This window comes from Prionailurus bengalensis, chromosome D4 (assembly GCF_016509475.1).
Source record: "Prionailurus bengalensis isolate Pbe53 chromosome D4, Fcat_Pben_1.1_paternal_pri, whole genome shotgun sequence".
NCBI lineage: Eukaryota > Metazoa > Chordata > Mammalia > Carnivora > Felidae > Prionailurus > Prionailurus bengalensis.
This window is the reverse complement of record NC_057359.1, coordinates 58961953-58986049: the sequence shown is the minus strand read 5'-3', so window position 1 is coordinate 58986049 and position 24097 is coordinate 58961953. Positions and strand designations below refer to the sequence as shown.

The 24097-nt window shown below is 34.0% G+C and overlaps 1 protein-coding gene across 3 annotated transcripts in view; it reads right to left on the bottom strand.

Moving 5' to 3' along the window:
- ZCCHC7 (zinc finger CCHC-type containing 7) overlaps window positions 1-24097 on the bottom strand; it is a 253633-nt gene that overhangs the window by 22771 nt on the left and 206765 nt on the right. For all 3 annotated transcript variants that reach the window (XM_043565615.1, XM_043565617.1, XM_043565616.1), the window contains exon 6: window positions 7033-7068. In XM_043565615.1, coding sequence (XP_043421550.1) covers window positions 7033-7068 — 36 coding nt within the window. The remainder of the gene's footprint in view (window positions 1-7032; window positions 7069-24097) is intronic.

The following is a 24097-nucleotide window of genomic DNA, read 5'->3' as shown; positions in this document are numbered from 1 at the left end:
TTTTTGGTATTTCCAAAAAAACTAAGGACGTTGGCCCTAAATGACCATTGCTGAGTTCTATTTTGTTGCAAAAAAATTACATATGTACAAAAACGTAACTCCCATGACTTTCTTGTATGTGGAGATCAAATGGCAAATGAATTTCAAGTCTAAAATCTGACTGATTTTATCAATAGTTCATTAACTTTTAGTCATTTAAGAGATTTTGCTTTTAAAATCTTAAACTTAATTCAATTTAAGATTACTAATACAGTTTATACTGTAACAGAAAATACAACACTAGTTCAGAGAGACTATTCATATCAATAAGTCAAGGGATTCTTTCAGGAGTCTTTTCCTGAAGATTATTCAAATGATTGACCAAAACCCTTAAAGGTTATGGTTGATCATGACTGTGAGTAACTAAGTGATTCCTAAATACTTAAGACCTGTTAGGAATTACTGTAATCTACCATGTCATTTACATGCATGACTACTAGAAGGAAAGTTTAATACAAATATTATTGGTCCAGTATGCTTTATCTACTTTTATTCTTGCCCTGGAATGTCCACAGAAGATTATGATAAACTCAATCAGTTGGAATATATTTATTTAAGGAATGACATGAATCACCTGTTCAAAATACACATGAAAAAGAATCACTTAAATATACTAAAAGTATTCTACATACTACTTCTACTCTCTTTATGTATGGTTAATGTGACCAAGAATAGGCATCATTTAACATTCCAGATTTTTAAACTACAACTTACTTTAAGTCAGATACTATACAGTATTAAACTGCAGTTTGAAAATTTTCAGGCTACCTGTTTATATTCATTTCTGTTATAACAGGGGCACTATTTAAAAGTGTAGAGTTGTGAGTGAAAAACAACAACAGTTTTATTTGGGATTAAATGAATAATGTATGTGTTCCTCAAGAAGAATAGGCTTTAAAAGTGTTATATATAGTAAAAATATAAATACTTACAAATAGAGTTTAATCACTACAGAATTTAAGTATCAATTTAAGTATCAAAAAGGTGAACATACCTAGGGAAGAGAGAGAAGGGTAGTAAAAAGTTCAAATGTAATTTATATCTTTTTATCATCCTCAGGAGAAACATTTGCTAACAGGAAAGAAAAGGAAGACCGTAATGAGCATTCCCTTAAATTTTTAAAACAGAAGTAACACTTGAAGCCCATGTTGTAAATATGTAAGTCCTAAATATAGTGAATGGTCTTTGCCCCCAGCTACTAAAGGCAGACAAAAAGGCACAGGGACTGTCAAATGAGAAAAGTTAGTTGTTATAGTAGAGCTTCAGTTTCAATCAGTTTATTACTGAACAACATATGCCACCAAGAAAATGAGCAGAAATGATGAGGGGTTATTTGGACATATCTTCAGATATTTAGAAGATGGCAAAACACAGCTGCATCTAGGCCAAAACATTTTTATAATGAATCTTTTAAAAATTGTGTGAATGCTGCATACTTTTCATTGCCTGATTACCTGAAATACTTATATTTACAACAGAACTAATGTTATAAAACACTTGATAATAAAAATATTAACACAGGAAAAAAAACATACTCAAAATACGCCATATTGATTTCTCACTTAAAACAAATTAATGTTTGCATTAAAACATTGATAAAATAAGTTGGAAATTTTCTCTGAAGGGGATGACACCTCAGTATTTCTTAGAAAAGAAGAAAGTATGAAGGTTTTCCTATGTGCTTCAATAAATACAAATAAATTTAATATCTAAATCTAAATTTTATTCTATTCCCATTTATAAATAAGTTTGTGTACATACCATCTCTAAATTTCTGAGGATAACACTGTGAGAGGAAAAATAACATGTGCATTTGTAATTCACAGTGTTCACTTTTTCCCCCTCTTCCTTTTACAGAAGCTTTAGAAAATTGCTTTTTGATGATTTAGCAAATTGTATTTATTTTCAAATGAATCTCATTTATTGAAATTGATAATTCCAGGTTTCATTTGCCTTGAAATTGCATTTTCCAATTGCTTCCAATGATAAGTTCTAGAAAAATGTGGTCCAGCATGACACTGAAATAAAGACTTAAAAATAAAACTCAGGTGACCTACTCTCTAAGTGTAGTAATTACATTTATAGTAAATTCTAAACATGGTAAGATTGAAGTAAAAAAATTGCTAGCTAAATGTTGACACTAAATTCTTTAGAGAACAAGTTGAGTACTTAAATAAATATAAAAGTATTCACATACATTTTCCATCTGAAAAATATTTTACAATTTTAGTCACAGTTCAAACGTATCTTCTATCTCTGTCACCATATATGAAGTATTAGAAAACAGTCATCAGTGCTCATTCAGAAATTCTTTTTATTCAGATGCCAAGTAACTTGAAACATAAAGCGGTCTGATATATTTTATAGTAAGTACTACAATGAGAAGACGGCCCCGAGGTACTACAAAACAGTCCTGTTCCTTCTGAATCATCAGAGCATGATTACACTCACCTCAGCAGCATTTCAGTGTTAAGGACATTTTTAATGAAAACTAAATCTCTGAAAATTTGACAGAGATGTAATATCTCAATAGCAACACTTAACCAATCAAAACACCGAAATAGCAACACCAGCTACAGAGGGGGGAACCCCTACAGTTTAAACAAGGGTGCTCCTGGTTCTTGAGGCAGTTGGCAAACTGAACTGAACTAGCAAAGAGCTTCCAAAATGAATTTGCAAAGTGTTAGTTTATGATAATCTGTATGCCAGGCCTCAAGATATGGTACAAGAAAAAAAAAGTTGATTTAAATAATTCTAAAACAGAGTGAGGCCTAGTTCTCACTCTTCTATGGAGTCCTTCTAACACTTTAAAATACAACGTGTAACCAGTTCTATTTTCTTAAACACACACATGAAAAAAGACATGTCACTTGGTATCTACTGTGGATGGGGTTCTTGCGAGTGTTGCGGTTCTGCTCATGTAGCCGAAGAGCTCCCAGAAAGAGGTGTAGGACTCCCAACATGTATTCAATTAAGAGAGAAAGAGGGACTTTTTTTCCCCCAAAAAAGAAAAGATTCTGGCTTGAGGCTGACTTTTGGAAATTTTATATTTTTAAAAACCCTCTTTAGTTTTAGGCAGTTAGAAAACTGTTACCCATCCTATCTTCATCACAATTGTAGGATAAAGACTTTTGGATAACTATAGCCTCACAACCAAATCCCACTTTATTATTCCTTCCTTTTGGACTACAAAACATTGCTCTAAAGTTAAATTTAAATCTGTTCACATTTAGGGTTACTTACTTTAGAGTAACATTCTTGTTTAGTGTAAAACTCTCATTTCCATAATGTGAAAACCCAGAAAATACATTTCTAAAGTAATGTTTCCAGGTAAGGAGAGAAAACTGAGTGGTAAGATGAAACAATATTGTTAATTATGGTCCACACTCTGACACTCAACTGGTTCAGGTAAGACAGTATCGATTACTAGTAAACTCTGGTCACAAGCTTTTTCCTAGGCTAGACAGGAAGGCAAGGAAACCATACTCCTTACCGTTTCCCTGACAGCAAGCATTTTACTTTTTGAAGTGAAGTCTAGGCATTTGAAACACTATATATAAAGAAACCATTTAAAAGGTAATTCTTCCAAAAAGGTTACATTTGCTTCCTATTTAAACTTTTAGTTAAAGTAAAAGGTGGTAGGTTGTAACATTTTAACAATGCACACAAAGCAATCCAGGCGCAAAATTAAACATAAAAGATGCATTGTCCTTTTTGATTCTTAACACACACACAGCCCCCAGATACCAAACTCCTGGTTACTTTTTTAAAGTAAGTAGATTAAAAACAAGATTAACAAAATGTCCAAAGCATGTCAAATTATAGCCTCTACTAGTTAAAAATTCTGTTGGTTGTAAAACTCTGTTGGTGGCCATTTTGGCCTAGGATTTTTAATATAAATGAAACTAGAAATGACAGGGAATGGGGGAAGGGGTTTTCCTTCTTGAATAAAGAGGGAAATTTTTATCTAGAATGAGTTATCTGAAACAGGAAAAAGAATATTCAAAGTCAGGGTTTACCAAAACCTGAAAATATAACAGAAAGTAAAATACAAGAACAATGCTATAGTATTGAAGATTTAAAAAACGTTATAAACATTTCTGAAGGAGGTAAATACATAAACTAATTGGGGAAATTACTTAATTGCTAAATAAAATCATAGATTTTTCTTTTTCCTATGCAGAGCTCCAAAGTGATCATCTAAAGTCATTAAATTACATGACAATTTTATAGCCATAGCCAAATTAGTTGTTATAATATGCATGCACACACATTCACACACACATCTATCTATCTATATAGTATTTTTTATTAGAGTTTTACTGGCATGTACCCTTTAGAATGATGGTCTTAGTTTTTTTTTTTTTTTTTTTAATGTAGTGAAGTCCAGTCAAGTTTGGCTAAAAAGCTGTTCTATTCAGATACAAGTTGTTAAGGAAACTTTATTTCATCTCATTTAATTGCTGAAAATAGTGAATATTTTCTCTTCTTTAACTTTTGTCTTGCTTCTAGAATGTGTTTTAAGAAATTTATGATTTGGAACATTTTGCAAGTCCACTTACACCATTCAGCTTCACCACCACTGTTGTGTATTTGAGAAATAACACTCTATTTAACCTATAAACTGTTTTTTTTTTTTAAAGAAAGAGAGCAATTCCCAAATAGACCTTAAATTACAGTTGTTAAACTTGAGGCTGTGTAAATGTCCTTCTAGTCTTACTGATAAAAACCAGATAAAAGTAACTGAAAAGTTCTCATTTTCAAACTGGATATACTAATCAATTTATTCCCCCCAAAGCATAGTTCATTTTGGGTAAGAAATGGACATTTTGGGTTAGAAAAACAAATGGATCAATGATTCAATGCAGAAATTTCCAGAGTTTTAGGAAGAGTAGTTTAAAGGAATGTACAGTGGCAATTCTAACCTAGGCTTCATTACTTGGTCATTGCTGAGTGATGCCACATTCACATGTGAGGGCTACTATAAGTCAATAGATGGCAGTCCATCGCCTAGTAAAAGAGCTGAAGATGACTAAACTCACCATGCATCCTGCTTTTATTCAAGATTAAATACTGCTTAATTACACACATTTGGATTTGCCTATCTACATAATTATTTAACTTTTATTCTAGATGAAAATTGATACTGATATATACATGTTTATAAGTGTACTAGCTTAGCATGTATATTTGCATAGTAAACTAATTCTAAATTACCAATTACTAACTTCAACTTGATAATTATAAATTGTGATAGTTACCTTCAATATTATTTTGAAAACTAATCAGAATTCCAGATTGAGAAAAATGGATTTTTCAAAATAATTTTGTTATACCTATAAATAGAATATATTGTAACTCTCTAAATGAGAAATTCATTTTGTTTTCATTTATTTTTTCCCAACTATTCTCTTTACAATTTATGTTTTTCAAAAGCTACACTATTAAACAAACCTTCAAATATTTGTTATACTAAATACCAATTTCTATTCTTCTATGACAGCTATATTAAAGAATATAGGTGCAAGTAATGAAAACAGTGGCTTTAAAATAGTACTTCCCACATGTCAAGTTTTCAAGACTGGAATTCTCTAACTTAGGGGAAAAGGGAAAAGAAACAGTGTCAAATCCATTAGGCTATAATTTAATAAAAATACTGATTAAAAAAACTGCTATATAATTACAAAAAGTGACTATCATTTTGAAAAATATATGATTGGATTTCAATCAAGTTTAGGCTATAAGGATTTCACCACAGTATGTTAGGATAAAAAAAATTGCTATATAAGTATAAATACAATGTATCCATAAGAATTACACCTAGAACATATATGTGTAACATATATAGGGGGATACGTGTGTGCGCGCGTGCGTGTGTATTTTGGTATAACACTAAATATTTTCACAAAACCCAATTTGGGACTGAAGGACAGTTGAGGAATTACAGCTTTCTACTGAGAATCTTTACATAAATTGAATAGTGATAACGATATGAAAACAAACCATCGGGCATTATTCATTGCTTCTTGGGCCTGTGACAGTCTTATTGGTAGTCTGAGTCACTGCTTGGTTTACTTTTTATTTCTACAAGGGAGAGCAGTAAGAAGACATGTTTTGTAAAAACTTCGTCCTTTCTATTTTTACTGTCTTCCTATAACCAAACCCTCTTAATACGTTAAACCTTAAGGAAGAGCTTTTATAATACTGTTGCAACTGCAGAACTACAAGAATACTTTTTATTATCGCATCTTGCGCAGTATAACACATTTAATATATTAAAAAATGACTACTATGGTGAATTATTGAAATTATTGAAGCTGAATATTAAAAATAAACTGACTTCATAATATTGAGCACTAGCCAATTGATTCCATAGTAAATTATGTTTTCTACTTCTACTTAGCCTAAATTCACAATAAAAGGAAACCAGAGAATTGAATAACTTGAATGGTATTAAGCAGATGTTTATACACTTTGAATAAGTCAAGAGGAGCTTAAGGATATGACAGTTGAATTGTTCTATGCAAAAGATACACTAAGCTTTTCTTAGCTTCATTAAAAAAAATATGTGCAAAAATTTCAATAAAGCCAGAAAAATGATTATGGAAGATATGATGGACTGTATGCTTAGGGACCGTAGATAATACAACACTTTAAAGACACTGGATTACTATTATTTTTTATGGCTCCTAGCATACTTTTTCCCTTTAACTTCATGAGTGTAGTGTAGGAAGACGGAGAAGTATCATGATGTAATCATTAAATGATGTGAGTAATAAAAAACAAACTCTTTTCAGAACAGGAAGATATAGAACAGAGCAGTGGGCAGGGAAGAAGAGAAAAAGTATATTATTGCTTTCTCAGTGCAAAAACTCTTGGATGTTTATTATCTTCCAGTAGAAGATGCTTGTCTATATTTTATGGTCAGCAGTTCAGAGAAGGATAAATAGGCTAGGTCTTGGGGAAAATAAAAAAAAAGGTGTTTCTACTCACCGTTAGGTGATACTGCCTCCAGATTTCTGGGCAAGCCTGGAAAATAAAAATATTGATCAGCTGGGAGCATGAAACAAGGTACTTTACAGCCTGTTGGTTTTGGCATAACCCAGCATCCACCGGTGTCGGTCACAGGAAAATAAGAAGCTTAACAGAAAGGGTCTGCATTTCAGCTTCAAAAACCTGGCTAGACAGTTTAATTGAATTTTACACTGGTTTAACACACTCCCTGCCATTGTCAGAAAGCCAGTAACAAAGTTTTCTCTCTCTTTTTTTTCTTTTCAGGTTAGAAGTTTTGGGCACTAAGATGTGATTAAGAGCCATAACTCAGTTAAACTGATAAATGAACAGCAGTGGTCAAAATCAGTAAGAATCACTAAATACACCTTTTAAAAGAACATCTGGAACCTTGGTAGTATGATTAAAAAAAAAACCAATTTAATAGCAACGGTTTTAAAGAAGCCTTTGCTGTGGTTATATATTTCTGATGTCTGTTGCCATCTTTTTACCTAATCATTGGCTGCTAACCTATGAAATAGGGTAAAGAGAGAATTACACCAAAACTAAACTAAAAACAACCTCAATCTAGAGTCCATGACTTTTCCCTTAAAAGCTGTCTCCTCCATCTGTACATTTATAGGCAAATCACTTTAAAAAACCAATAAAACCTCAATAACTTTGTAAAAGAATAGGTAACAAAACAAAAACAACCACAAGCAATAGCAGCAGCAACAACAAACACCATTTAGGAGGCATTTTCTTATGGGCACAAATACAAATCCTCTTTCCTTATACTTAAATTATGACTCTGCTAAGGAAACACTTTTCTAACCAAGTTCTTATATTTTCTTGGTCTGCTGTCTTCCGAGAAAAAGAACAGCTGATGACAGTAAGTATTTTTTATAATTATATTACAGCAACAATTTAAATATATTACCACCAAGCTAAGTAAATGACAATTCTTAAAGTAAATGTGAATTTATAACTTTTGTTTTAATATGTGTATCTACATACATATGCATGTATATACACACACATATGCATGCCTAAAATTAGAATGAGTTGAGTCTTTCTTAAACCTTTATCATCTTTGACTTATACCTTGAACAATTCTTTACCTGATTTGTCATTCCTCTTTCGTTTATTTTTCAGGCTAGTGATAAAACTAATGAAGATAATTCATATAATCTAAAAATATTATGGGTGTGGAAATAATTCAGAAAATAATTTTTGAATGGCAAAACCTCTTCTGATTATATCATCATAAGTGATTAGACAAAAAAAGAGTAGAAAGTTCTAACCATGCTGAAAATTTTATCCATCATGTATTTTAAGTTTAACTATCCTAGGTCCTTTTCTAAAGAAAGGACATACCTTTCTAAAGAAAGGTATGTAAATTAGACTATTTAGCGGTCAGCTTTCCAACTTAAAAGTCATATTCTTGCAAACTAAAGTGTCTGACTAAAAAAAGCCACTTGAACACAGTGATTTCTGGATGAAAAGCACTGATCTAAAGGAAACTATTTTTAAGAAGTATAAAGTAGCTTTGGAAGGCAAAAATTATGTTAGGTACCAAATAACAGTCACAAACTTGTAGGTTACAAAGGTTCTTAATAAAACATATATATATGTGTGTGTGTATATATATATATATATATATATGTATATGTATATATTAATTTATTTAAATAAACATATTTACACACAAAGATCTAATGTACAATATACCTTTAAATATTCATTTCCTACCTTCTATCATAAGCTTTTTGCTATGTATCTATAATTTGAGTTGGATCACGGTAGAGATAAGCAAGCAGTTATTTATACATTAGTTATGGATAGTTCTTGATTACCACAATGTCCTCAGAATAATACGGTTGAAAAATCACAATCACTGAGTTGTCATACACTGGCAGAATGCCACCCTACCATGTGACCTTTTCTTGTATTGCAGCAATTTAGTAATAAAAGAAAGAATTACTTGGGTTTTTGAACAATCATCTGATTGCTCTGTACACGAAGATGATGCCTGATATGGAAAATTAGTAGGGAGAGACATGAAACTTCTTTTCTCTTGTTAGACAATAGTATTACAATTTAAAAAAATCCTATCTTATCTCCTATAGTACTTTTACTCAACATTCCCATGCATAGTTTCATTTTACTATTTTCTATTTAACATATGTCTATGTAAAGTTAAAATGAAGAAATATTTTTCACTTAAAAATAGGGGCCAATAGAAAGCTCATGTCTTTAATTCTACCTATATGACATTCTAAGACTTAGGACTGTTATCACTAATACATTTTTGAAGTGTTAATTTTTTTGCTTGTTGTGGCTTCTGCTTCTTATCATTCCTTCATCACTGCACATATTTGTCTTTTTATCCAACGGAATGCCATACTATCCATATTTATATATCTGCTGCACAGAAAATATAGACAAAATACAGTAATTTCTAAAGCAAGGGGCTTATTACTATTACAACGGGAACTCATGAAAAAATTTATCTGAAAGTATTTGAAAGGAATGACTAGCCTGCCATGGAACTCACCTAAGATGAAAATGTAACAAATTATCAAAATACAACTGTATTTATTGGTTGTCCTGGTGACCTCACCTTCCTGGCACTTAGATGGATAGCAACCCAAAGAGCCTCCTCAAGTCTCACAACTGAAAACACACAAAGTGTACTTGTACATCTGTTTTAGCAATGTGCTACATTGTTTGCCAACTTTTGCCCAACTAGTTTTCCCCTCTATTGTATTTTGTATAATAAACCATACATGAATAACTGAGTGTTATTATTCATAAAATTCAAAGATGAATCAACACAGTTTGCCACACCAGATGAATTGAGAGTTTATATTGTGCATTTCAACCCATATTGAATTTTATCAGGTGCTAATTATTGTTTTACGAGAACAACGGCTTAGTGCATCTGTTGTTTAATTCCCACTTCCCTATTCTCAAATGTGAACATCAAAGAAAATAAAACACTCAATCTTAAACAGCCCCTGACAGCAGACCAAGACTCAAGTGCTCAATAGACAAGGCCCTTGCCACCAGTTCTCATATTTCCACAACAATGAACAAACACAAAAACAGCACTAAGCGGCCTTTCCTCCTCCTCAGCTCCCCTTGGCCAGTTGTCTGCCTTGTACTAGAGAGAGCCCTTGAACGCAGCCCTGCTGGGAACACAGCACAGGAGAAAGGATTAGCCTTACTAACATGCTAGCATTTGCAAAAGGGAAGAAAAAAAACCCCAGTACTGTATTTGGTATATGAATAACCAAAATGTATGAGCTGACAAGAGACCAGGACAGGCCTGTGGCTCCCCGGGAGAAAATGTAGCTGTGATGAGTGACAGGGCTTTCAGGAAATATGTTCACAATCACAGACAGTGAAGGCCATGACCTAGATCGTTTAAGAGCTTGTCTTGTCAAATTATCAAAAGCTTCTTCCTCTCTGAATAAAGAGTGACATAAGTGAGTGTCAGAAAGCTGCAGGCTGACAAGCCAAGCATACAATAACAGAATGCACGTCACATACATGCTGAACACCGCCACTGCTAGCGGCAAATCTTAATGAGAGCGCGGCCAGCCCAGGAGACTTGGGTCCCTGCTGGCACAGCTACTCATCTCACAAAAATCCTTCAGCTCCAAGTCAGTTAGGCTCTGACACGACAACTACAATTACGAAACACAACTTTTTAACAGAATCCTCTGGTGCTTTGTCAAAGCCTCTGTTGTTAGGAGCTGGCCCCCTCAAGTCACTGCGGCAAAACAAAAGATTTAATAAAACAAGCAATATTCATTGATGGTGAATAACATAAATAAAGGAGAATAGAGAGAAAATTTTCGTTTGAAATTTGTTGAATGAAAAGAGACAGGAAAAGCATGCCAGTCCCTGGACTCAGCCACCATCTTGACTTTTCCATACACACATTAATATAATTTTAGGTGCCTTCAGTAAAAAGAAGGTCCCTACTCTGAAGCCTCGTCAGCAGGCTCCTCATAGAATTATAGCCATCAAGTCATTTGATTGTCCAGATACTTTGGTAGTCACTGTGTATATACACTACTCAGATACACAAAAATACTTTTGTATCTTATTATACATATACTGTACTCTGAATATACGTGAAATAAAATTTCTCCTTCAAGGAGTATTTTGAAGAGAGCATCTTGGGCATAGCCTTCAATCGAAATTCCATAAAGACCACTCTGGTCTGAAATTACAGAAATACACAATTAAAATTCAAGATAAGTCACTGTTTTAATAGTGTTTGTTTTATTTTATTGTGTAAGAATTTGTCATTCACAATAAAAAGGAGCTGTAAACATAGAACAGATATATGTGGCAGTGTGTAGAGAATCTACGTAATTTTTTTTTCACCTATCAGTATGGAAAGCCACGCATTGGTCTCTATCTCTAAACTGACAAAATGAACCAGAATTCATAAAAACATCTTTCCATCCAAGGTCAAATTTTAATCAATCCCTATACTCTTAATCCTCTGTAATCAGGGAAACTGACAAGCCTAATTTTTTGCTCAAAGATATTTCTCTTCGATATTCTCCTTAAGTGCAGTTATGAGGGCATAAAGTTTGCCTGTAATAGATTATATTCCAGTTTTATTTGAAAATGTAACAGCTCTTATTTTATAGGAAATTATATCAAAATAACCAGCCAAAAAAAAAAAAAATAAAACAAATCATATAGAACTCAAGCAACCTTATTTCCATTTAAAAACTTTTTTCACATTGGAGAATCACAAATCTTTCTGGAGACATCTTGACTAATTCTAGACTACTGACATAAGTTAATTTTACAAATAGTTGATGATGTCTGTAGCATACCTGCTAGTTATTAGCTAAGCGTGTACAATACAAGAACTAGTAAGATGAAACATGACAACGTAGCAGCTAAAATCAGTGACTCTAGAGCCAAAATGGCTGGATTCAAATCCCGACTCTCCTACTTACTATCTTGGGCAAGTTATACATTTGTATGTCTGTTTTCTAATAACATAGGGATAAGAGTACCTCTTCAAGGGCTGTTGTGACAGTTGAAGAGTTGGTAAGTATAAACTCCTTAGGACAATGCCTGATGCATAGCAAACACTCAACTGTCTTAAATATTGCTATGATGATGACAATTTGGCACCCTCCATACTTCTGATGCAAAAACTGATCATGAGGAAAGGGCATCAATAAGGTAGCTGAAATAAGTGAAATCTACTGCAAAACAGTCAACTCTTAGATGTGGCCAAACCTAAGAGACTGGTTAAAAATCACCATTTAAGTGAGCTGTTGATATAGATGAAGAGAGTGAGAAAAAAAGATTCAAAAGAAAAGGACAAATGAAAAATACAGATTTTGTCGGGATACAGCTGCTTGCAGCTACCTTCTTTATGGAAAGAAAAGAATTCAGAAATGTTGATAAGCAACTACCGCACCATGTGCAATGTGTCTATTTTTACATTTAACTGAGGCGCACTCAGTAACGTTCTTAGTTGTTCAAAAATACACAGAAAAGAACATGTGGTCAGATAAATCTAATCTCAGATTTTATAGTTAAATTTTGAAATAAAAAAACTTAAAATATACTGATTACTGGTGAAAATCAGAAGTATTCTATACCACTCTCAAAGTTGACATACTGTTCTTCAGTTTACTCAAGCTTACTTAATTCCTTTTTACCACGATGTTTAAATAATAAAAATCTCAGCATCTCACTAGCCTTTCTCTCTTGCCTTTCTTTCTTATAATAACTAGACAACTACCACCTGAAGTCTGAGAAAAGTGCCTATCAGGAAGGAGAAACCCGGAGGGAAAGATCCTTATCACTTTGGGAATCTATCTAGCCACATTAGTAGTGAATACATAACCCATGTACGTAGGTGAAGTAAGGTCTTATTTTCTGCCTAGTATTCTAACTCCCTCTTTTTATAGCTTTCAGATCTCTCCAATTTCTACAAAAACCCAATACATCCTCTGAACAACTATTAAAACTCTATGTTGATGATATCCCTCAATTTTAACTGCCAGGAGCTGATTTCATTGTCTCTTTGGTACTGGTGCTGACATTCTGAGATAACTGTGAACTCGTTCTCATATGTTCAATATCACAATGCTTCCCTAAGCCCACTAGCAGGTACCAGAAGCTTTAAACCAGATTCATAAGAGATAAACTAAAGGTAAAATAATTTTAAAATGGGAGTTCAGAACTTTATTTATAAACCAATTACACAAAGTCCATCATAAGTAACAAATATGTAGAAAGTTGTTTAAAACTACTGAAAGTTAACCTGATTCATCTTAACCAACTACAATGAACTCCTTTTATTTGTAATTATTCACCGAGATCCAGTTCTACTTCTCTAATTCTCATGGGAGTCTCCTGGGGGGATTTCCTTTTCATCTTCTCCCAAGAATCTTAGAGCATGCTGGACGTGTCAGGCATACAAGTAATCACCTTTAGGTCCAAAGTTGTGCCAATACTGTAGTAATTTTAGTGTAGAAGCTCGTCCTTTTTTTTCTTAAAAGAACAACATTAAATATTATAAAAGTAATGCATATTCATTATAAAGACAGAAAGTACAGATAAACAAAAAATAAAAGTCACCTATATAATACTACCACCTGAGATAACATTGCAAACATTTAAAAATATTTCATTCCAAACTTTTTTCTATATATAAACAATAAACAATTGAAAACCACAAAAACAATACCATTTGCTATAGTCCCAAGAAAAATGAAGTACTTAGGTATAAATCTATGTAGAGAATGTATAAACGATAATTACAAAACTCTGATAAGAGACGCTAAAGATCTAAATAAATGGAAACATGTACTATGTTCATGGACTGAAGACTCAAAATGTTAGAATCAATTCTCTCCATAGTGATCTATAGACTATAATAACAATCAAAGTTCCGTCAAGATTTTTTGTAGGTATACATGATTCATTCTAAAATTTAGATGGAAAGGGAAAGGAACTAGAATAGCTAGAGTAATTTTATAAAATGATAACAAAGTTATTACAATATCTGATTTTAATACTACAAAGCCATTAATAATCAAGACAATATGATATTGGTGAGGGGATGGATACTTAAATCAATGCAACAGAACAGACTCCAGGAATGAATCCACAGATGTAGACATTTAATCTCTGACAAAGATGTAAATGCAATTCATTGGAAAAAGAATAGTTTTTTTTATTATTTTTTTAAAATTTTTAAAAAATGTTTATTTTATTTTATTTTTTTTGAGAGAGAGAGAGAGAGAGTGTGTGTGTATGAGTGGGGAAGGGCAAAAAGAGAGGGGGACAGAGGATCTGAAGTTGGCTCTGCAATGACAGCAGAGAGCCAGATGTGGGGCTTGAACTCACAACTATGAGATCATGACCTGAGCCGAAGTCAAACGCTCAACCTACTGAGGCACCCAGGAGCCCCAGAAAGGACAGTCTTTTTAACAAATGGTGATGAACAACTGATCATCCATATGTAAAAAAAAAAAATAAACCTGGATCTAAACCTCACACTTTATAGAAAGATGAACACAAAATGGATCATAGATCTGAATATAAAACAAAACCATAAACATTTTGGAATAATACACAGGAGAAAATCTTTGTTAACTGCAGTTGGTTAAAAAATTCTTGGAAAGGGCATCAAAAGCACAATCCAGTAAAGAGAAAAAAAAAATTGATAAACTGGATTTCACCAAATTTAAAAACTGTTCTGCCAAAGAACTGTCAAGAGAACAAAAAGATAAGCTACAGACTGGGAGAATATGTATGGAAATAACATATCTAAAATACCCCTTATATCATATGTAGAAAATACTCTCAAAACACAACAATCTGAAAATAAACACTCTAATGAAAAACCAGGAAAGGATGAGGACACTTCACTAAAAAGGATATAAGGATAGCAAATAAGCACATGCAAGTGTATTCAACATTTTTAGCCATTAGGCAAATTCAAACAAACCACAATGAGATAGATACTACACAACTACTAGAATGGCTACAATAAAAAATACTGACAATACCAAATGCTGGAGAGGATACAGAGCAATTGGACTTCTCACTTTGCTGGTGGGAATGCAAAATTGGTTCAGCCACTCTGGAAAACAATATGGCAGTTTTTACAAAGTTAAACATACATAGGACCAGCAATCTCCACTTGGAAACTTACCCCAAGGAAATGAAAACTATATTCACATAAAAGACTATACACAAATATTCATAGCAGCTTTATTTGTAATAGTCAGAAACTATAAACAACCCAAATGTTCCTCAATGGGTAAATGGATGAACTGCAATACATCCATACAATGGAATACTGCAAAGGAATAAATTATTGACACATGGAACAACTCAGATGAATCTCTAAGACATAATGTAAGTGAAAGAAAGAAGCTGGTCTCAAAACTATATAATGGTGTGATTCCATTTACATGATGTTCTTAAAAACAAACCATGGTAATTAAAAACAAATCAGTGGTTGCCAGAAGTTATAAATCAGGGGAAGGTACTATACAGAGATAGCATGAGACAGTTTTTTGGGGTGGTGAAACTGTTCTATATCCTGACTGTGGTGGTGTTTACATGAATCTATACATATTCATAGAACTGAACACCAAAAGAAAAAAGTCAATTTTATTATTAAAATAAGAATAATGGGGTGGGCACCTGGGTGGCTCAGTCGGTTAAGTGTCGGACTTTGGCTCAGGTCATGATCTCATGGTTTGTGGGCTCGAGCCCCGTGTCGGGCTTTGTGCTGACAGCCCCATCCCCTACTTGTGCTCTCTCTCTGTCTCTCAAAAATAAATACATGTAAAAAAAAAATTTTTAAAAGAACAAGAAGAAGAAGAATGGGGTGCCTAGCTGGCTCAGACAGTAGAGCATGTGACTCTTGATCTCAGGGTTGTTAAGTTTGAGCCCCAAGGTGGGTGTAATTACTTAAGAATGAACATAGGCTAGATTGGTTACTGGAGATACTATTCCTAAAATGATTGTAAGTGGCAATAGAGTACTGCACATTAAACACCAAGATAAAAAACTATAAAATGAATATATATTCATTATAAAAATATAAAATAGGGGTGCCTGGGTGGCTCAGTCAGTTGAGCGTCTGACTCTTGATTTCAGCTCAGGTCATGATTCCAGGGTTGTGGGATTGAGTTCTCTGTCAGGCTCCACACTGAGCAGGGAGTCTGCCTGGGATTCTCTCTCTCTCAAATTAAAATATAAATAAATAAATAATAAACTCTTCTATAATTCTTTTTTTTTTTTAATGTTTATTTATTTTTCAGAGGGGGGGGGGGAGGGGGAGGGGCAGAGAGAGAGGGAGACACAGAATCTGAAGCAGGCTCCAGGCTCTGAACTGTCAGCACAGAATCTCACATGGGATTCGAACTCACGAACTGCAAGATGATGACCTGAGCCAAAGCTTAACCGACTGAGCCACCCAGGTGCCTCTTCTATAATTCTTAACTATAGTAAACATTTTAGAAGACTTCATTCTAGATCTTTTCTATGCAAATCTATATATATTTATAAATATGTGTATTTGTATGGAAACAGGATTATATTTCATCTACTGTTTTATAATTTATGCATTTCACTTACTGTACTAGTAACTTCTTTATATTTCAATATTCATTATTATACCATTTTTTAAATAGTTGAAGAGTATTCCATTATATGAAATGTATTGTAAGTTACTTAAATCAGCTGGAATGTTAAATATTTGGGTTGCTTCTAATTTTCATTATAAACAATTCTGAGATGAATGTTCTTATAGATATATCTTTTCTCTTTAAATATTTCTTTTTTAAAAATGTTTACTTATTTTTATTTTGAGAGAGTCAGAGAGAGTGTGAGTGGAGGAAGGGCAGAGAGAGAGGGGGAGAGAATCCCAAATTGTGCTGATAGCACAGAGACAGATGGGGCTTGATCTCATGAACCATGAGGTCAAGACCTGAGCTGAAATCGAGAGTCGGACGCTCAATCCACTGAGCCATCCAGGTGCTCCTTGTAGATATATCTTTGCAAACATCCATCAGTGAACTCCAGAAGCATTATCTTCTCTAACACTGATTACTTTTTTTTAAGTTTATTTATTTATTTTGAGAGAGAGAAAGCACAAGCAGGGGAGGAGCAGAAAAAGAGGGAGAGAAAATCAGCACTGTCGGTGTGGAGCCCAGTGCAAACTCGAACTCACGAACTGTGAGATCATGACCTGAACTGAAACCAAGAGTCGGACAGACACTTAAACAACTGAGCCATCCAGGAACCCCTGATTATTAAGACATTTTTTTCTTCCTATTAATTTAAATTTTTTTTTATATTATTTTCAACGTTTATTTATTTTTTGGGGGACAGAGAGAGACAGAGCATGAACGGGGGAGGGTCAGAGAGAGAAGGAGACACAGAATCGGAAACAGGCTCCAGGCTCTGAGCCATCAGCCCAGAGCCCGACGCGGGGGTCGAACTCACGGACCGCGAGATCGTGACCTGGCTGAAGTCGGACGCTTAACCGACTGCGCCACCCAGGCGCCCCGACTTCCTATTAATTTATAAGAGCTTTTTACATATTAGAAATAATTATCCTATCATGTATTTTATAAAAATCTTTCCTAAGTTGTGGTCTGTCATTTAATTTTATTAATGGTTTCTTTGGATGGACATTTTTTTTAAGTTGAAGCTATTCTCCCTTTTCCTTTTTGGTTCCTGACATTGGAATGTTTATTTTCTAATAAGAGCATTTAATCCATTTATTTATTGTGATCATTGATATTTCTGGTCCTATTTTTATCCTTATACTTGTAAGCTTTCAAAGTACATTTTTAAAGAATTTTTTCTAAAATTTGTAAGAAGTTTAAAAACAGATCAACAGGACGTATTCATACATTCACTTTATGCCTTCCTGGTTTCATTCTTCATTGCTGCTAATTTTATTCTCTGATTTTTCCAATAAATTCACAAATGAACAACAGCTTGGCAATGTCATCTATTTTTCTCAGAATGCTCTACCCTCTAGGGATTTCTCTATTGCCTTCTGCAATAGAGTACTTCTGCAATTTAGTACTGCACAGGAGAAGTTTGATGCAAGCTTGATGTTGTGTGTGTGTGTGTGTGTGTGTGTGTGTGTGTGTGTAATATGTGTGGATTTAAAATTTTTTTTTAATTTTTCTGTCTGGATGTTTGTTTGATTTTTGTTTGACATTCAGACATTTCACTAGCATATGTCTAGATAGATGTGGGACTTTTTTCCCCCTCTTATAGTGGGTACATGCTCTCTTAATCAGAATTTCTTTTGTTCATTTTCCTTTGGACCACTTTTCCTCTATCTTCTGTATTCACCCTATGAAAAATGAATTAGGTTTTTCTCAATTTTCCTCCTATTTCTTTTTTTCCTATTTCTCATAACAAGCTTATTACATTTGGTGCCATCTCATTCCTTTTTAGATCTACCAGTTCTTCACGTATGCCTTAATTTTTTCTATCAGCTCATTCTAAAAAAAAAAAAAAAAAAAATTTATTATTATTATTATTTTTTTTTTTTTTAAAGAGAGACTTCCGTCAATCTGGTAGCATTGGGAACTGAGGTGGTATCTACCAAGGATTGTATAGGTCTCTGACAAACTGACTCATGGAAAAGTTTAGTTTTCTCAGAGGTCTGGTCTGTGAGGAACAGGTAAGTGAAAACACTGTAGTTTATTTCATTATTAATTCCTGTGTAAAAGATCACTGGCTATGGAAAAAATAATAAAAGTTTAGAATAATACTTCATGAGGTAATTAATTTAAAAGCTGAGTATTATCTTCTTATATACCTGAAATTCTCCCATTAGTGTTCTTAGGGTGTATACTTTTCCTTTAGTATCTACGACCACAGAGAGAATTATTATTTTTTAAAATTTATTTATTTATTTTTGAGAGAGAGACAAAGAGCGTGAGCAGGCATGAGTTGGGGGGCGGGGAGCAGGGAGAGGGGGAGAGAGAGGATCCCAAGCAGGGTCCACACTGTCAGTAGGGCTCTATCCCGCCAACTCAATCATGAGATCATGACCTGAGCCAAAATCAAGAGTAAGACGCTTAGCCCACTGAGCCACCCAGGGGTGCCCAGGGAGAATTATTTTAACATTATATAGCTAAAAGCTCAATTAGCTCATAACATTACAGAATTTACTTGAGTTCTTGAAATTCTTAAATAGCCTATTACTTTTTTTTGATCAAGGCAATAATCATTAGAAGGCTGTACAACATGCCAAGATCTCACTTGTTATTAAACTAAAATTTTGCAGAAATAATAGTCTCTTTTCTGTTTTTAAATAAATGCAATAATACAATAAAAAAAAAATAAAGGCAAAACTAATCATGTCTCCTATCCCTCTTCCAATCCATTACCAGTCAGTTGAGGAAATCTAGTGTTATCAGCCTAGTAGCTTGGTATGCATTCTTCTACCCCATTTATTTTTGTTTATGAAGGAAGATCAGAACTCAATCAGGGGCGTCTGGGTGGCTCAGCTGGTTGACAGTCTGACTCTTGATTCTGGCTCAGGTCATGACCTCACAGTTTGTGGGATTGAGCCTCAGGTTGGGCTCTATGCTGACAGCATGGAGCCTGCTTCGGATTCTCTCTCTCTGCCCCTCCCCCGCGCATATGCATGCATACACATGCTCTAAATAAACTTTTAAAAAATAAAAGAACTCAATCAGAAAACTGTACGAGATTTATAATGTTCAGATGAATTGACCTTTAATCTGTAATGCTTAGTAAATAAAACGTTTAGCCTTCCAGGTGTCAATGAGAATCTGATTTCCCTTAATTTCACTACCTAAAATTGACAGAAAAGATAACTATGTCCCAGAATTTGACCTTATTATTGGATCTAATAGTGAGATTCAAGTCCAAGTCTATATGGACTTTGATACTTGGACTGAAAATTTAAAAATAAATAAATAAGTAAGTATGATAAGTTTGAAATTTAATAAAATTCCCAGTGGTGTACTGCTCTATTTATCAAAGACTCCAGTTTTCCCAATGTGACTGCACTGAAAAGCTCATTTCCACGTCCCACAAAATTCTCAATGAAAAACTAAAGTTTATTTATCCCTTTAGTTTTTAAAGCTGTTAATTTTGGTAGATAGACTTTAAGGGGACAATCCTTTCCCTCTTTTGGTGGAAGTTAGTGGTACAGAGAAAGAGAAAGGTCTCTATCCTCTACAAACTTATTCTTTTAACTTCTATAAAGAAAATGTAAACCTGCTCTCAATCTTCTAGGTCTACTGAAAGTAACTAATGCTAGGTAATGAAGTATGTGCTATAGGGACAGTCAGAGAGACTGGGGGAATTTTTCAGGTTAGTCACAGATGATGAGAAAGTATACCATTTAGTAGAATTTCAAATTAAGGACTGAGTTTCTCCTTCAAACTGTAACTGTGCTAAATTACATACCTTCAGTTAAAACTTTTTACCCTCTGAGGTTATTTCCATAAGCATGGATATATATGTGTATATACACATATATATCATGTATATACACATATATATCCATGAAAAGTTTCAGATATTCATTTATCAGGTGATTTGGGAACAGTTCCAATGAATTATTAATTACTAATTCCAGGATTTACTCCTTGAACAATGAACACATATGAATTTTCAGTTACATTATCATGAGTTTTGCATATACCAAACAAGAGGATAACAGACCTCTAAGCACAGAATCTACTTAACTTCCTTGGGGGTATGCTGGTCTCTCAGGTAAATAAGCATTTTATAAGCCTATTCAACAATTATTTTTTATTAAGCAAATCAATCAATCTTAGTCATGACCCCTTGCGCTAACATTATGTTGAAACAACATCAAAATGCTGTAAAAAGTGAGAGAAATAAAGTATTCTAACCTAAGTCAGATTTTTTCTTTACTCTAAAAAGTAGGTGTAATGTTTAGGTGTCAGCAGAACTACATATTTATGTGAACATACATATCAATCTATTACAATGATATATTTTTTTGTCTTGACTTCAATTAAGTTTGGTAGGAAAATTAGTTTGTCTATGATTATTTGAATTGTAGAAGGTAACCAGAATTTTAGTCTTATTTTTTCTCTTCTCGATTTGTGTGAAAAAGATGACACAGTATATTCTATCACAAAGTGACAGAGGAGATTTTTCCATATGAAAACTGACGGCTGACAGACTGAAAACACAGGACAGCATCAATACCTATAATACTGATTTAAAATGGAGATATTAAAGAAAATCTCTAAAGAAAATATTAAGGAAAGTAGAACTGGTCATTTAAGAGAGTGGGAGGGAAAATAAGAAAAAGGATTTCCTTTGCCTTAGACATTTCATTTTATTTTATGCATACTATAGGTTATCACAGCTTTTGGAAAACCTGTTGAAACTTGACTTTAAGTATTATGAGTCAAGGTGAGAATTGCCAAGCCTATGTATCAATATGCAGGATTTGACAACTTTTGGAAGCATGACTGGAGGGTAGGTAGGTAAGTGGGGTCTGTTGCCCCGAGTTCACTAATTTGCTTATTCAATAACCCTACTGAGCTCCTATGCAGGTGAGGCTCTTCACTTGAAGCTGGAGATATACCATTGAACATGTCTGAAAACAGACATGGAGCTTACATTCTAATTAGGGGAGACAGAAAAATACATTTAGAATGTATAATACAGGTGTTATGGAGAAGAACAAAGCAGGGAAGAAGGGCAGGGAATGTTGGAAGTGCTATCTCAATTAAGGTGGTCAGGGAAGGCCTCTCTAACAAGGGGACATTTGAGTAAAGGCCATGAAGGAGGTAAGTCATTGTGGATACCTGGATATGCAGCAGACAGAACAAAAGGTAGAGGCAGGAATAAGTTTGGTCTTTTAAGAAACAGCAAGGAGACCAGGTGGAGTAAGCAATGGCTTACTACAGGAGATGTGGTCAAGAAGCTAGATCACACATGGTCTTGTTGGTGATTCTAAGGACTTTAGTTTTTACTCTGGGAGAGATACAAAGTCTTATTTGAGGATTTTGAAGACAGGATTGATGTAATCTGGGTTATGTTTAAAAAAAGATTACTCTAGGGCGGTTGGCTGGCTCAGTCAGTAGAGCATGTGACTCTTGATCTCAGGGTTGTAAATTCAAGCCCCATGTTAGGTGTAGAGCTTACTTAAAAATAAAATCTTTTAAAATAGATAGATAGATAGATAGATAGATAGATAGATAGATAGATAGGATTACTCTAACCACCTACTGGAAACTGAATATAAAGGGGCAAGGAAGCAGGGAACCAGTTTAGGAGGCTATTAGAGTAATCCTGGCAGTAGATGCTTGCAGCTTAAGCTAGGGGGACAGTGACAGAAATGATGAAAAGTGTTCAGATTCTGGATTATGCTGTGAATCATTCTTTCCAGGGCTAAAACAATGTATTAAATTCTGACACAATAGGAAAGTGGCTTTCCATGAGTGGAAGAGATACAGAATCAGAAAGGAGAAATAATCTAGGAATGGCTAGAGACTGCCTTCCTCAATCTGCCTTGCTTTTGAAGGTTAAGAACAGGTAGGTAAGCAAACAAGTGCTCAGAAAATATTGACCCTTGTGTATGTTTCAAGTCCATATTATTTCAGAAAAACTCACGTAGCCTGGTTCAAGAGTTCCTATGGCATTACTTTACAGCCAGTATTTCCAGAGACAGGTGACATGTTATTATAGGCACAGTTTCTTGGCTCCCTCCTATGATCTATGTCATTTTCTATACTTCCCAGTTATCTACGACTTGCAAGTCACCAAGCTTAGTCTTCTGATATTCTCTCATTTAATTTTCACCACCCTGGTATACCTCCCATCACATCACTTTTACATTGTTCTTTCACATGTCTGCCTTTCTTATTATACTCTTAGCTACTTGAAGGCAGGGACCATGTCTTCTTCATCTTTATTTCTTTAGTACTTGGAATACTGCCTGGCATGTAGTAGGCAACCAGCAAATTTTTGATAAACAAATATAACAAGTTTATTTGGGTGATTAAACAGTGGAGATGTTTTTGAACAAAGGTAGAACTAATCGCTATTACACATAACAAAATATTTGAATTAAGGAAGACTTTAATTCAAATCTTGGCTCAGTTACTGAGCTCAATAATTGTGTTTCAGTCAGTCTTGTTTCTGGCCACTAGTATCTCAATAAGACTAGCAAAAGGATAAGAGGCATAGGAATGCCATTCTGTGTTCCTTGGAGTTGACTAAAGATCAAATAAATCCCCTTTTCTTAAATAACTACCTGGAGAAAAACAATATTCAATAATTCTTCACTCTTTATACAAGTATGAAGCCATAACTAGAAGATGGTTGTACTAGGTACTTTACATTTCCTACTAGAAATCCCCAAGATTAAGCTAACCTTTAAAAAAATCACCAAAATTAAACTAAAAGACACTAGTTTTCCATTTTATGTTATGTAGTTATTGAAGAAACATTTATTAACCACTACTGTCTGTGAAAGCCTACAGTTTATACTGAGTTCTCATTTTTAAAAGAAATTTTTGACCTGCTAAAAATCAGTATATAGCAGATATTTAAGAGAGCATTTTTTATAGCATCAAATGTTTAATGAAGGGAATCAAGTGTAAGTTATTTTCTTCTACTCATTTAAAAATCTGACCTGGAAGGGGCGTCTAGGTGACTCAGTCAGTTGAGCGTCCGACTTTGGCTCAGGTCATAACCTGTGGTCTGTGAGTTCGAGCCTCCTGTCAGGTTCTGTGTTGACAGCTCAGAGCCTGGAGCCTGCTTCAGATTCTGTCTCCCTATCTCTATGTCCCTCCCCTGCTCATGCTCTGTCTGTCTCTCTCAAAAATAAATAAACATTAAAAGAAAATAAAAATTAAAAAACAGTATGTATCTTATACGGTAGTTGTGAGGATTACATAAACGACACAATCACAAATATCTATAGAGTACCTATTATGTGCTGAGGATACAGCAGTGAAAAAAGTACTCCCCTTTTCCTAGTTAGTAATGCACTTAGCGCAGT